This window comes from Acanthochromis polyacanthus, chromosome 4, assembly GCF_021347895.1.
Source record: "Acanthochromis polyacanthus isolate Apoly-LR-REF ecotype Palm Island chromosome 4, KAUST_Apoly_ChrSc, whole genome shotgun sequence".
Classification (NCBI taxonomy): domain Eukaryota; kingdom Metazoa; phylum Chordata; class Actinopteri; family Pomacentridae; genus Acanthochromis; species Acanthochromis polyacanthus.
In genome coordinates, this window is record NC_067116.1 from 19,689,706 (window position 1) to 19,702,854 (window position 13,149).

General features: G+C 40.6%; 1 protein-coding gene across 1 annotated transcript in view; it reads left to right on the forward strand.

Annotated features, from left to right (window-relative positions):
* The window catches only part of cachd1 (cache domain containing 1), a 117,750-nt gene that overhangs the window by 47,883 nt on the left and 56,718 nt on the right, over window positions 1–13,149 (forward strand). The window contains exon 3 of the mRNA XM_022204529.2: window positions 6,451–6,599. Within this exon, the coding sequence (XP_022060221.2) occupies window positions 6,451–6,599 (149 nt within the window). The remainder of the gene's footprint in view (window positions 1–6,450; window positions 6,600–13,149) is intronic.

Below are 13,149 nucleotides of genomic sequence, written 5' to 3' on the forward strand. Positions count from 1 at the left end.
GGTTCACATGGAGACATTTTAAAAATTGAAGTTAAAGGACGACTAGAAATAATTCAATTCAAGTTTAAAATTAGATTTGGATTTTCCTTCTTCAGGTCTGCACTGCTGTCATTTCACTGACTGACTGCATGTACCCCTACACTGAACAGAACAACTTAAAACAAGGAAAACACTGAGAGTGCAGTACGCTGCCAAGGCTGCTCAGTCGTATCATTTCCGACGGATGAAATCTTAAAATTTGTGGTAGAAATCACGGCACCATAGAACGTGTCCATTTAATATAGATGTACCCACAAACCAAATAACACCCCTACAATTTAATCAATTGTTCCTTGTATCATTTCAGACGGACAGGTTCCAATAGGTCTGCAGCAGTCGATTTGTAGTAGGATTGTAATCATTTCATTGTCAGCAGGCAGCAGACATAGTGTTCACTTGTTGTCATAATAACAGTGACGCTGTGCCGCTCGCAATGTTGCAGAAATCTTTAATGGATCCGTGGATCCAGACTGTAAGCCGCATCACTGCCAAAATCTAATCAGGTGGTCCTTGTGCTGTTTCTGACTTTTCCTGAAAATTTCATCCAAATCTATTGGTCTGTTTTTGAGGAATGTTGCTAACAGACAGACTAACAGAAAAACGTACACCGATTGTCACATAACTCCGCCGTTCTTTGGCAGTGTAATACCAGTCCACATTTATCTCAGTTTTTCTTGTTAGCATTTAAATATAAAAGTAAGAAAACAATCCAGTGTCACCTTATTATAATATGTTTTTTTAAAATATTTTGATGCAGTTGTAAGATGGTTTTAGTTCTTTTCATATTCTACATTTTCATCATGACAGAGCTGTATGCCGGAATTTCTCAATTTTTCAACTGAAACATGCATAATTATTTGATCTAATCATGCTAAATGTCACAATCTCCAGAGTGAACAAAGTCAGCAGTGTAAAAGCTCAGTAAACCTTCTGACCATCATTGGAAGCAACATTCCTGTTTATCGGAGCCGAGGAAATGCACAAATTCAATAACAAAATGAGCTCATCCAAGCAGAAGCAAGGGATGCACTTTCACCACCACAGCTGATATCTGCAGAACAGACCTCTGCCCCTTTTGCACATTTTCCTAGATTAGCTTCATCCCTGTGCTCCAGAGTAGGTCTTGGTCTCGCCATAAACACTGCTGCTAGTGACTGTGGTTGAAATCTGTCTGGCTGGCAAACCTCATAACTCCAGCACAAGGCTGGAGGGAGCAGCCGTTCCGCTCGCTCCTGTTCTGCGGCTGAACCGGCCCCACCGGGTGCTGCAAAACCCGGCATGTTGCTGCGACGGGTCAGGGACCAGAGAGAGGAGCCGTGTGTTTTGGAGAGTGTGGTTAATCTGCAGGGCACAGGTTGGTTTTGGCTGCACTGTGGCACACTGTAACCTAAGCTTTAACTTGCACAGCTAGACGTTTCTGGTTTCTCTTTAGCCACTCTGTTTAAACTCCAGCCATACTTTCTCTTCTCCTCTCTCTCCCTCCCCCAGCTATGGAAACACTCCTCAGCTGAACACTGGCCCATTTTCCCCCTTTTTAATACAAAGTTCACTGCAGCTAATTGCCATGCATGGTGGACAGTGTTGTGTGTGAAGGAGTACAACATTTGTGTGTTTGACTTTTTTGCACGGTGTGAGAGCGAACATGTTAGTGTCGTGGTGTGTGAGTTCGTTGTGGTGGAGCAGCAGTAATTGTGGGCTGTGCCTCAGGCCCCTGTTAAAACCTTAATAGGAATAGCGGCCGGCTGATTAGGTGTACAAGCGGTCAGTGGGTCGCGGTACATTTCCCTGCTCCTGGCTTCAATCGCAGCCTTTTTACAGGCACTGGTAATTATGGGATGTGAACAAAGGGGGTCCAGTTACTGTGGAAATAAGCCCTTTTTTGTATTCAGCAGGGTTGAGGAGGTGACTTGCAATGGCTTCAGAAAGTATTCACATCACCATCTTGTGTTATTGTTGCCCTCAGTGCACATGCACACCCACATTGCTGTTATACATTTTTTTAATCCGAGAAGAGAAAGCTTAATGTACACATGTATTTACACACTGGGATGTAACGTTCTGATTTCAGCTCAGTGCACTGCTTTTTCTCGATCATCACTGAGTTATCTGGAAGTTGTCTGGCCCCCACTTGTATCATATTTAAATGAACAATTTGAGCCGAAATCTCACTTCCCTTGATGTTAGAGCCCAACCAATATTGTCACCCGATACTGGCCTGTCGCAGATGTGGTTTATACGTTGTCCGATATTCACCAGTATGAAACCATTTCTTTTTGCGCGTGGCATGATGTAGAGAAAGAGCTATGGGCTCATTCTGATGTTGTGTCCTCCCATAGTTTGTTCAGCTGAGTCGCTCCAGCTATAATACTCAGCATTGTCTGCAGCACATGTAGCAGAGAATGTCACAGCTGAGCAGTCTGTGGTGTCGAGTCAAGTGGTGTGTTCATGCTACCTTGCTAAATAGTTTGTGAAATGCATTGCTAGAAAACTGCTAATGACCTCATAATTAGTTGGTTTTTGTTTGTATTATTTTCTACATTGTAGATTAATTCTGAAGATTAACATTTTTTTGTTTCCAACATTATTCCATATGTGTTCTTTTATAGTATTGATTTATTCAGTATTAATCTATATTGTAGGAAATAATGACATAAAAACCGTTGAATGAGAAGGTGTGTCCAAACTTTTGACTGGCAGTGTAAGTCAGAAATATACATATTGAATATTGGCCAATATACTGATATCTGAATTTTTTTTACTCCTTAAAAATTTATAGGATAGTCTGTGGTAAAAACAGCAGTCCTGTCTCCAAGAAAATACCTTCCTATAAAAATAAAGTGTGTTGTAATTTATGTTTTCAGGAGGTGTGCCGTGTCCAAGATTCAGCTTTTGTGTCGTATCAGAAATACATTTGTAATCAACATATTTGTACCATTTAGTGTATTGCTTTCCAACTGTTGCTCCTATTCAACAGTATATAAAAGTGCGTTTATATGGGGTGGAACACGTTGCCCTGGTAACTTAGAAAATGGAGGAGAAGCAAACATGTTGCGAAAATGTGTATTGAACACAAAGCATGACATTTCTAAAAATTAATGAACCAGTTTTGGTGGCCAAGTCAAAGCAAACAGCAAAAATGAAAGTAAGCAATGAGTGAAAATCAACTTTGAAAAAAGTCTATAGATAATAATCCCACATGGGACAAGAAGCCAAGTGTGCAGTGTGAAAGTCTTGTTTGAGACTTAGGCCACGGTCACTTCTTCAGCCTCTCAAGGCAGACTTTTCAGCTCTTTAGAAGTGTAAAACTTTTCTGATTTGTCAAACTATTACCTTTTACATGGAAGAAAAAGTTTCTTGGGAGACAGGGTTGTGATGTCATGTCATTAGAGTCCTTAATTGTAAATGTTGTAAAACATAAAACAATCTTTGTTCTGTGCAGAAACATATTCCAAAGTTAATATGAGGCATCAGCACTCTTAGTTAGTCAAGTTAAGTAAATATGTAAGTATTTTTAACAACAGATTATCTTCTTTTTGTTTCTGCCTTTCCAATGCAGCTCAGAAAGGCAAGTAGAATTTGTGCTAAAGAGACTAACCAGTCACAGATGCTCATTTGATTTGTCTAACTGCTCTGGCCTTGTCATCTTTTCTGCAAAATAAAGAATGTTGATCTTGCCCCAATGACATTCACTAAAACGCCATTTGGATGAGCTCTCTTTATGGCCAATATGAGCAGGTTTTAGCCTGCAAAACCCTTTTTATTGTTCATGTAAGCAAATGGCCATACATTTGTCAACTTGTCCTGTATTTGACAGATTTTGGATAAAAAAGTAATCAGAAATCATCTAGAAGTAAACGGTTCCCTAACAGATGTTGAGTGAGCCCGTGGATCATGTGATAGTTTTCAAGTAAACAAGATAATCTGTAGCAGATTACTGGCATGTTATGTCTCAGATCAAGTGGATGTGAGCTCCACACGATCCCTCATAACACATTTCCAAGGAATTCTATCAAACAAAAGCAAGAACAGGAGTCTGTTGTGAAGAGCTGCTGGTGCACTGGTTATTAATGTACCCCAGGAGGCTGCTGCAGAGCTGGTTATTAGTTTCCCCAAAGAGCTGGAACCCCATTTTGAAAGAGCACTGTGATATGTGTGCTCAACCAGAACCCGGTCCTTCAGAGAAAGAATGGAGAAAGTATAAAGTATGCTTGTTCAGGGGCGCAGCATGAAGGGCCTCAATAAACACAGCTCAACTAGCTGTTGTTGCTGCCTTTGTTTAGAAATGCCATTTTCTCCTTCCTGCACCCCGGTTTCCACGCTTTTTGAAAGATAAATTACACCCTAGAACAAAATTTTTACCTCACTGGAGACCTCTAGGGACTTTCTTCTATTTTTTTTTTGACTTGTCTAACAGAGAAGTCATGACTTGGCAAAACAGATGAATAGATGATAGTGAATTCTGCATTGTAATCCCCATAAAAGAGAGACTGTGCATGCATATGTTAGCTTTGTGATGCAGTTGTTCTTTCCCACAAATATTTACAACACCTCTGCACCTCCCAAGTTTCTCTTTGCATTGGCCACGTACTGTATTTTAGGTAGGTTTTCTTATTAAATGATGAAGAATGCCTCGTATGGTGGAGGAGGTTTGTGTTCTTGGGCTGCAGGCATCCATCATTCTGCTGTGCTTTTAACAGTGATGGATTTCACACTTAGTGCGACTTGAGGTTTGGGCATCTTTGATATTGCTCAGCTTCCCTTGTGAATATTAAATTGTGTTTGCGCATATGTGTATTTAAGGGCTTCATTGATTTAAGGCTCCACAGATGCATGCAGAAGGGAGTTGGTGTGGACATGTTTGCCTTGAGGTGTCACTCCCTGTTTACATGTTACAGTATACCTCCGCATCTCCAACCACAGCTGACATATTTTCAGTTTCCCAGTTAAACAGCACTCTAAATGGATGATGGAGTTAGTTAATTTTGTGTCAGCCAGAAAATATAGATGATATTTTTTGCTTTGGAGCAGTGCTGGTCTTTTAGACATGCTATGTTGTTTCTGTAGAAGGTGGGCTAAATGTAGAAATGATCTGTTTATATTCAAAACTTAAGGCAGAGAAGCAAGCAAGGGTCACAGTGGAAGGAAGCTTGTTTGAGAACAAAGCAGCAAAAAGAGAGAGAGCTGCGGAGAGGACAGAAGGCAGAAAACCTTTTATGTTTGAAGTGAAGACCCAGTCTAGGTCAGTTCCTTTAATTAGCTGCATTTTCATGCATATAGCATTATAATGAGTTAGTGGAGAGGAGAAGGGGATAGAACTGGAGTTGTGTTAAAGTAAAATGTTACAGCTAACATTTTAAGAGTTATTTAATGTGTTTATGTTTCTATGTGGGTTTTTGCGAGAGATCAGTGATAATGTCAATAATACTTATTTAATAATAATTATTTTATAACAATGTATATAGGAAAAGTTTTTCTATCTTATAACAATGTATATAAGAGTTATCTTGTACTTGCACCTTTCGTGACTTTTTGCACCCCTCTGTTTGTTCCTAAGAGCTCTGTAACAATAAATTTCTCCTTTGTGAGATCAATAAAGTCTATCTTATCTTATCTTATCTTACTTACCTTAAGAGAATAATGTTTTTTTTAGTGATGCATGTGCTGTACATTATACAGGTTTAGATACAAATTAAAGTTTCAGAAAGACTTCTTGATCTGTATAATTAAAAAAAATGCCCATCATGTTACTCTGGTACATAAGTGAATCCCCTCTTTGCTGCAGACATTTAGCCTCCAGAAATAGTGTTCATTTGCCATATCGTAGTTCACTTTTCGCGGTCTCACTGTACCTCGATTTTTAAATTGCATTTGTTATCGTGGATTTTTCGCTCTATCACGGGATTTTGCGGTGTATAGGTATTTTAAGACATTTATTATTGTGGCGAGCTACATTGAAGAACAACGCTGGAGGAAGGATATCTGCCTTTTATGCACTCTGCAAGCGACAGATGCTTTTATTTTGACACATGCAGAGATCAAGGTTGCTACTTTGCAGATTTTCGTGTATCGGGGGGGGGGGGGGGGGGGGGTCTGGAATGTAACTTCTGCGATAGACGAGGCACCATTGTATGCAGTAAAGTGAGACGCGAGGGCTTACCAGTGCCACAGACATACTTTTAATATGCTCCACTTTACAACCCTTGTAAACAAAAGAAAACTTGTAATTTCTACTATTATTAGAAACCATTGCCTAATGGATAATATTGCGCATAAAGTGGTTGAAAGAGGAGCACATCTGTTCTGGGAGACTTGTGAGATGGAGGAGTGGAAAACAAAGTGTAAGGAATCAGTTTCAGTGTCACCATTAATCCTTGTCTTATTAATTAACATGTCTGTGTTTCCTTTGTGCAGTTGGCAAAGAAGATCCGGGAGAAGTTCAACCGCTACCTGGATGTGGTGAACAGGAACAAACAGGTGGTGGAGGCGTCGTACACTGCCCACCTCACCTCACCACTCACGGCAATACAGGACTGCTGCTCCATACCGGCATCCATGATGGAGTGAGTAGCTTTCTCTTTAACGCATACAAAAACACACTTTTCTCTCTGTCTTTGTCTCTCTTGTGATGCTTGCACAAAACATCTCTGCAGGAGTCTCAGTCTCTTGACTGTAAACCCACCTCCCACTGCTAGCACCTGCACTCGACTCTCTATACATCGCTTTATATTTATACTGCACACACAAATCCCCATTTCTGCTTTGCTTAAGCATGTTTTGATCATCCTTAGATTGCTTGTAGCTGCGTGTAAATCACATCATTTGCATCCCTGAGCAGTACTGGCATGCTTCAACACTTGGCAGCCTTTTTAAACTCTGCCCTTATTTCAGAATCTATAAAATTGTTAGCTGTAGCTTTGCTGCAGTGCACCTCAATAAGAAGTTTAATGGGACCAGGATGGCAGAGAGATGTTGTGTTTTCATAGTTAACAAAGTTTATAGAGAGGAATCATCTGGTGGCTGCATTGGCATCATCTTAGGTTTGCTAGATCTTTCATATTCAAACTTAAATCTTCTTCAACACAAATGTAAATGTTATTAATGATGGAAAGCGATTTGCTGCTTGTAGTGATTCTTCTAAATATAGTAGACAAAAACAGCTTTGTGGAAAAGGGTTCTCACATGATGTCTATTTTTATGAAACTGGGTGTGGGATTGAATATGTCACATTTAAGTTCTGTGCTGAGGGAGTTTAAAATTGGCCTACAGTGTAGACCCGGCTTCTGGGCCAATCATCGACTCCAACAGGCAAAAACACAGTTCAAAGCTGCGCTGGGAGAAAGAGAGAGCGAGCAGCTTTCAGTCCTAATCTACAGAGCAGCAGCTGTCTCTACCCCTCTTCCCCTCTCTCTCCATTTCTCTCTATCGCCCTCTCCTTTATCAGCCGATGTAACCAGTTACTGCTCTCTGAAGTTTTGCTCTGCAGACTTCACAGGCTGCGAGGTCACCTGTCTTTCCTCCTGTCGTGCAGAAGTGGAGGCCGCCTGGCTCGAGGCCTCTGGTCACCTGTAGCTGAGTCACGTGCATGACATGTTGTACATACGTTGGACGCTTGTTCACACACAAACCTGCTGCATTTGTGTGCCAGCATGTGCACTCTCAAACAGCGGTTCCCAACCACTGGGCCGCAGACCGGTACAGGGCCATGGATCATTTGTTACGGGACCGCACAGAGAGGAAAAAAAATATTTATTTTAATTCTGGTGGAGTCAGCAGGGGGTTTTATTTTGAAAAATGACTAGATCATCTTCCTGTCACTTTTGTCTATGCTTGATGTTAAATGAAGCTGTCAAGCTGCTAAAATTAATAAAAAAAGAAATGTCTCTGGAGAGCTTCTTTTCAGATAGGGAGAGCTCATTATTACTCCGCCAAGGAATGTGACTGAGTTGTGTGACGATCAGCGTACATTTGTCTGTCCATATGTCTGTCTGTCTCACTGATGGCCTGTCTGTTAGCAGCATTACTCAAAAATGGAATAACGGATTTGTAAGAAATTTTCAGGGAAGGTCAGAAATGACACAAGGACCACCTGATTAGATTTTGGCAGTGATGCAGGTTATAGTCTGGATCCACGGATCATTGCGAGATAGCGGCACAGCATCAATGTAACTACGACAACAAGTGAACACTACATCAGATGCCTGCTGACGACACCGTGATTGCGATCCTACTATAAATCCACCGTTGCAGACTTATCGAAACTTTAGGTCACAAGATTTGGTATCCATGCATAACGTACACATGCATACCACACATGTGCTCACCACAACGTCATTTTTTATTAAAGATTTCATCCATCGGAAATGATGCAGCGACTTACTGCCCTTGGTGGAGTACTGCGCTCCCTAAATGCTTTTCTTGTTTGTCGTGTGTGTGATAACCGGTCCGTAGAAAATTGTCTTGCTTGAATCCTGTCCGTGGTGGAAAAAAAAGATTGGAGACTGCTGCTCTAAAACCATGGATTTGCATCTATGAGAGACATCTGAGGCAAAAGAAATGATAAAAAAGATTATGTAAGACTTGGGTAGGAAAGATGGAATGATGCAGAGGGAGTCACAAGGGTGGTGGTGGTGGACATACCAAACTGAAGCTGACTCTGATAGATCCCTGAACTTCAAAGGGCCCTCCTCAGGGAAGGAAAAAGGCAAAGAGATTTCTTGCATTCATTTTTGGGTTTATACGCAATCGTGAAATACTTAATGGAACTTTATGCAGAATAATTTAGTTCTCCCCTCCTGAGAGCTCTGCATGAGAAAATATCCAAAACAACCTTTGCCTTCTCATTAAAATTAGGATCTGATAAGCTGCTCTCCCTCTATCTAAAACTAGCAGGGGGCTTTGTTTGCTGAATGTAACGAAATAATTGCTGCTCATTGGTAATAGCACAGATGTTCAGATTTCTAGAAAAAGTTGGATATTTTGGCCATTTTGGGGAATGAGGTCATTTGCTTTTATTGCTGAGAGATGTTGTTAATTTAAGAAAAAAACAAAACAGTCATGCATATAACTTCCTGTAAAACCGCCGTTTGCCTACACAACTCAACTGTACTGGCATCGCTGTTTCTAGCTTTTAGGCGTAGGTGAGCTGTGGTTTAGTCAGCCAAGTTAGTTAGATTTTTTTCATCTTACTCTCTGTAAGACCATGGATAACTGTGCTTCCCAATATGGTGAACTGTTCCTTTCAGTACAGAGTAGGAGCCAGGAAGCAAATGACTTCCCATAAAGACTGACGGATGGCACAGCTTGATTGGCTCTTCCATGCTGCTTAACATATTGTATCTTGTTTATATAAAACAAACACAATCTATAATGTAAAAGCAACAATTTGTGATTTTACTCTGAGGTTCGTTCTGTAATTATTTCTTGGCAAATAGGAGTGACTTTCTGGACACTTGCTGTTAGAGAATAGTTGCCCAACAGTCAACTGAGTGACTCCATACAGTCACTGCAGCCTTATTGATTTTTAAAATGCTCTTTAGTGTATTTCTTTGTGACCGTGGACTGAGCCAGGTTTGTGGTTTCCCTTCGTGCATTCTTTACGCCATGCTTTGCCACTTTCCTCCTGGCGAAAACTTTACTAGAGTGGTATCGATCCTCTTTGTTTCATTCTTGGCAAACAAAGGAATGACTGTATTTTCCAAACTACTGGCAGACTTGTAGACCTTTTGAATGTTGCGGAAAAGTACATGTTGGCACAAATACATTGCACAACAATGCATGCTTGGACAGGAGTCAACCCAGATTCTGAATGGGACTTGAGCGCTGCGTAGCTCACTTCAAAGTGTCCTTCACTAGTCTCAGGCATCAGCTGCTTCTGGAGGTCTCAGTCAGGTCAGCCAGTTTAGATGAGGATCAGGTGGTTCACAGGGTGTCCGTGTCTGCTAGCCGTCAAGCTGGCAGGCTATCATTTTGCAGCAAGGCCACCGAGGGCAGTGCTTAGCGCTCAGAGGTATGCTTTAATCACTGCTGGGTATCAACGACAGACTGGACCTGAAAATAGCAAATGTATATGCCTTGTAGAATTAGTGAGTGTGGATGTGGGTCTGTATGTTTGTGTTTTTAACATGCAATCTCCAGGTGCTCATTTCAACAGTTCCACTGCTATGCAGTTGTAAAAGTGAGAAGTGTGCTCAGGAGCAGCCCGGATGGCACTTAAATGGTCTCATTTCACCAGTTAGTTCTCAAGGAGATGAGCTCTAAATGGGCTGTGAAAGCAAAATGCTGTTCATCCTCATCCTCAAAAGTTCTTTTATTAGGGGAAACAAACTGTCTCACCAAAACAGAAGCAAAGCATGGCAAGGTGTCCTTAAGGACTACTGCTGCTGTCTTCAGGCCTGCCCACATCCCGGCAGTTTTTGGTGAGGCTTTTCCCATGTTTTGGTCATAAACCAGAGTACTAAAAAATAAATAATCTGAGGTGGTGATGGTGCTATGGAAGCATGAATGTCTGCACCAGATTTCATGGCAAACCGCAGAGATACTTTACTGAGAACAGCCCTCGTGGTGCTTCTTCACATAAGCAGTTACAACCTAGACTGCTGTATTAACAACAGTTTCTAGAAATGCTGTTTTTAACTTTGATACGATCTGTGACAGATTTGGATCTGTCATCACTGATCAGAATTTGGTTTTCCTAGACTCCCAGGAAAAAAGATGTCACTTAGGTGTTTGGGAAGGATTTTGTTTTCCTATGATATTTTTAAAAAATCATTGGAAACCTCAATCTACATCCAATCTATACCAATGGGTGTTTGTATTTTATGAAACATTTTAGTAGTTCCTGCTTTATTTGATTTTTTTATTAAAGATTTTAAACCTAGAGATGTCCATGAGGTTGCTTAAGAATGACTTGAACTCATATTGTAACCGTATGCTTCAGTGTTTATCTGACACGTCTCTTGCTCTGATGAACGTCTTTGCGACCAGCGTCTAAATTTGGCTAAAAAAAAGAAGCACAGATGTGTTGATCTTTTTTTTTTATTGTTCTTGCATCCTGCATATTTTTGTCTTGTGGTTGTGTGCAGTAGTTGTTCTTGAAGTTCAAATTGTATTTCATAAGTTTAGTACATAAAATGCAGGTAGCTCAACTAAAAGTTTGCACATCTTTTTGTTGTTGGTTTTTTTTCATTTCTGCAGACACTGTGCCTGACAAAAATAGCTGATATTTTGTCGTCTTACTGAACACAACCCCAAATGCCCACCTGGGCTTCAATGATCACAGGATTGCTATACAATATGTATTAATATCATATGAGGGGTAATATTGCATGATTCCTAATACCTTCACTCATAAATTAAACATAAAGATTAAACGTAGCATAGTGTTCATGCTTAGCTCCTGTTTCTAAAGAAGAATTCTCACTATCTGGGCTCCTGGCAGATTTACAGTTCAGTTCAAGAGTATATGTTCCACCGATGAGCAGCTACTCAGACTTCACATCAAGCTGATCTTCTTGTTACTCGATCAGCAATACGATGATATCTCTGTCTGCACATTAGAGGAGATGATGGCAAAGCACCAGGCAGGGTGGGAGGGGGTTTGTTGAAGTGACCCTAACAGGTGTAAATGCTGGACCACTTGCAGAACTTTTTTTTTCTCTCCAAATACCTGTGTTAATGTCAACTTCTTCCTCTTTCGTACTTGGCTCTCCTCTTTTTTGTTCCTCTTTCCTCGTCTCTGTTGAACTTTTGCTTTTTTACCTGCTTGAGTTATGTGACCTTCGGTGTATGTCTGTCTGCCTGTCTGTTAGCAACATTACTCAAAAACAGACAAACAAGTTTGGATGAAATTTTCAGGGAAGGTCAGAAATCACACAAGGACCAAATGATTAGATTTTGTCAGTGATGTGGCTTACAGTGTGGATCCACGGATGTGTTAAAGATTTCTGTATTGCAAGATAGTGTCACGAAGTCACTGTAGGTATGACAACAAGTAAACATTACCTCAGCTGCCTGCCAATAATTACATGATGGCGACCCTACTACAAATCAACCGCTGTGGACTTATCAGGACGTATCTGTCGGAAATCAACAATTGATTAAATTGTGGGGGTGTTTAAGAGCCCCATTAATTCCTGTTGCCTGCTAGATGTTTTGGTCATGAGATTCTAGTGCTTATTAAGGACCAGATATCATTTTTACTGAAGAGTAATGTATTATCCAGCAGCACAGTCACAAAAAAAAAAAATCTAATATTCCGGTTAAACCTTCCACAAAAAATGGCAATCCAAGTAAAGTGTGCAATGCTAATGTGGCTAGATGACAGAAGCCCATCTCCTGTTCATGGATGTGTACAGTCATATTTAAAATCCTTTAAACAGTGTGTAAGCTTTGTCAAAATCTCTGGTGGCCCGTACAAGAAAATACGGGCCACCAACTCCTGCCAGATCTAAATTTCTGGTAGCCCGTACAAAAAACTAGTGGCCCGTACTTCGCGTTGTTTACATAAAATAAAAAAATAAATTTAACTTCTCAGGAAGTCAATTTCTTTTAATGAGCTCTTCTCTTAAAACCTGCTTACCATTAGAATCGAAATAATCAGTCTCTCATTACAAAAAAAATCAGTCTCTATTCATCTTTACAATCACAACTTAGTTGAACTAGATGTCCATCTACATCGACTCATCAACATCTTCAAATTGTGCCAGTCTCTTGAGCCCAGCAACGACATCTTCCTCAGTCATTTCCTCCTCATCAATATCTTCCTGAGCAGCTTCCTGCTGCTGGTCTGGTGCTTCCTGAGTCACAGTTGCACTGGGCTGACTGTGTGTTGCCAACTCCTCCGTAAGGAAAGTCGCTAGAAGTCACTAAATGACATCATCGCCTAATTTGCATATTTCCTAGTTTGCATGTAATTGTAATCAATGTTGTGGAAGAGACCAGAAAGTGAGTATAAAACACCCAAAATATGTTTTTGTACTAGAGGCTAAATGCTGTGGTTGATTTTAGTATGACAGAGAAGAAACATTTTCATTTATATCCCGCTCCGTAAGTCTGGATGGGATCTGTAGTGACTGCAATTCACCTGCCGTCTGGCTGCGGAGTGATGTGTCC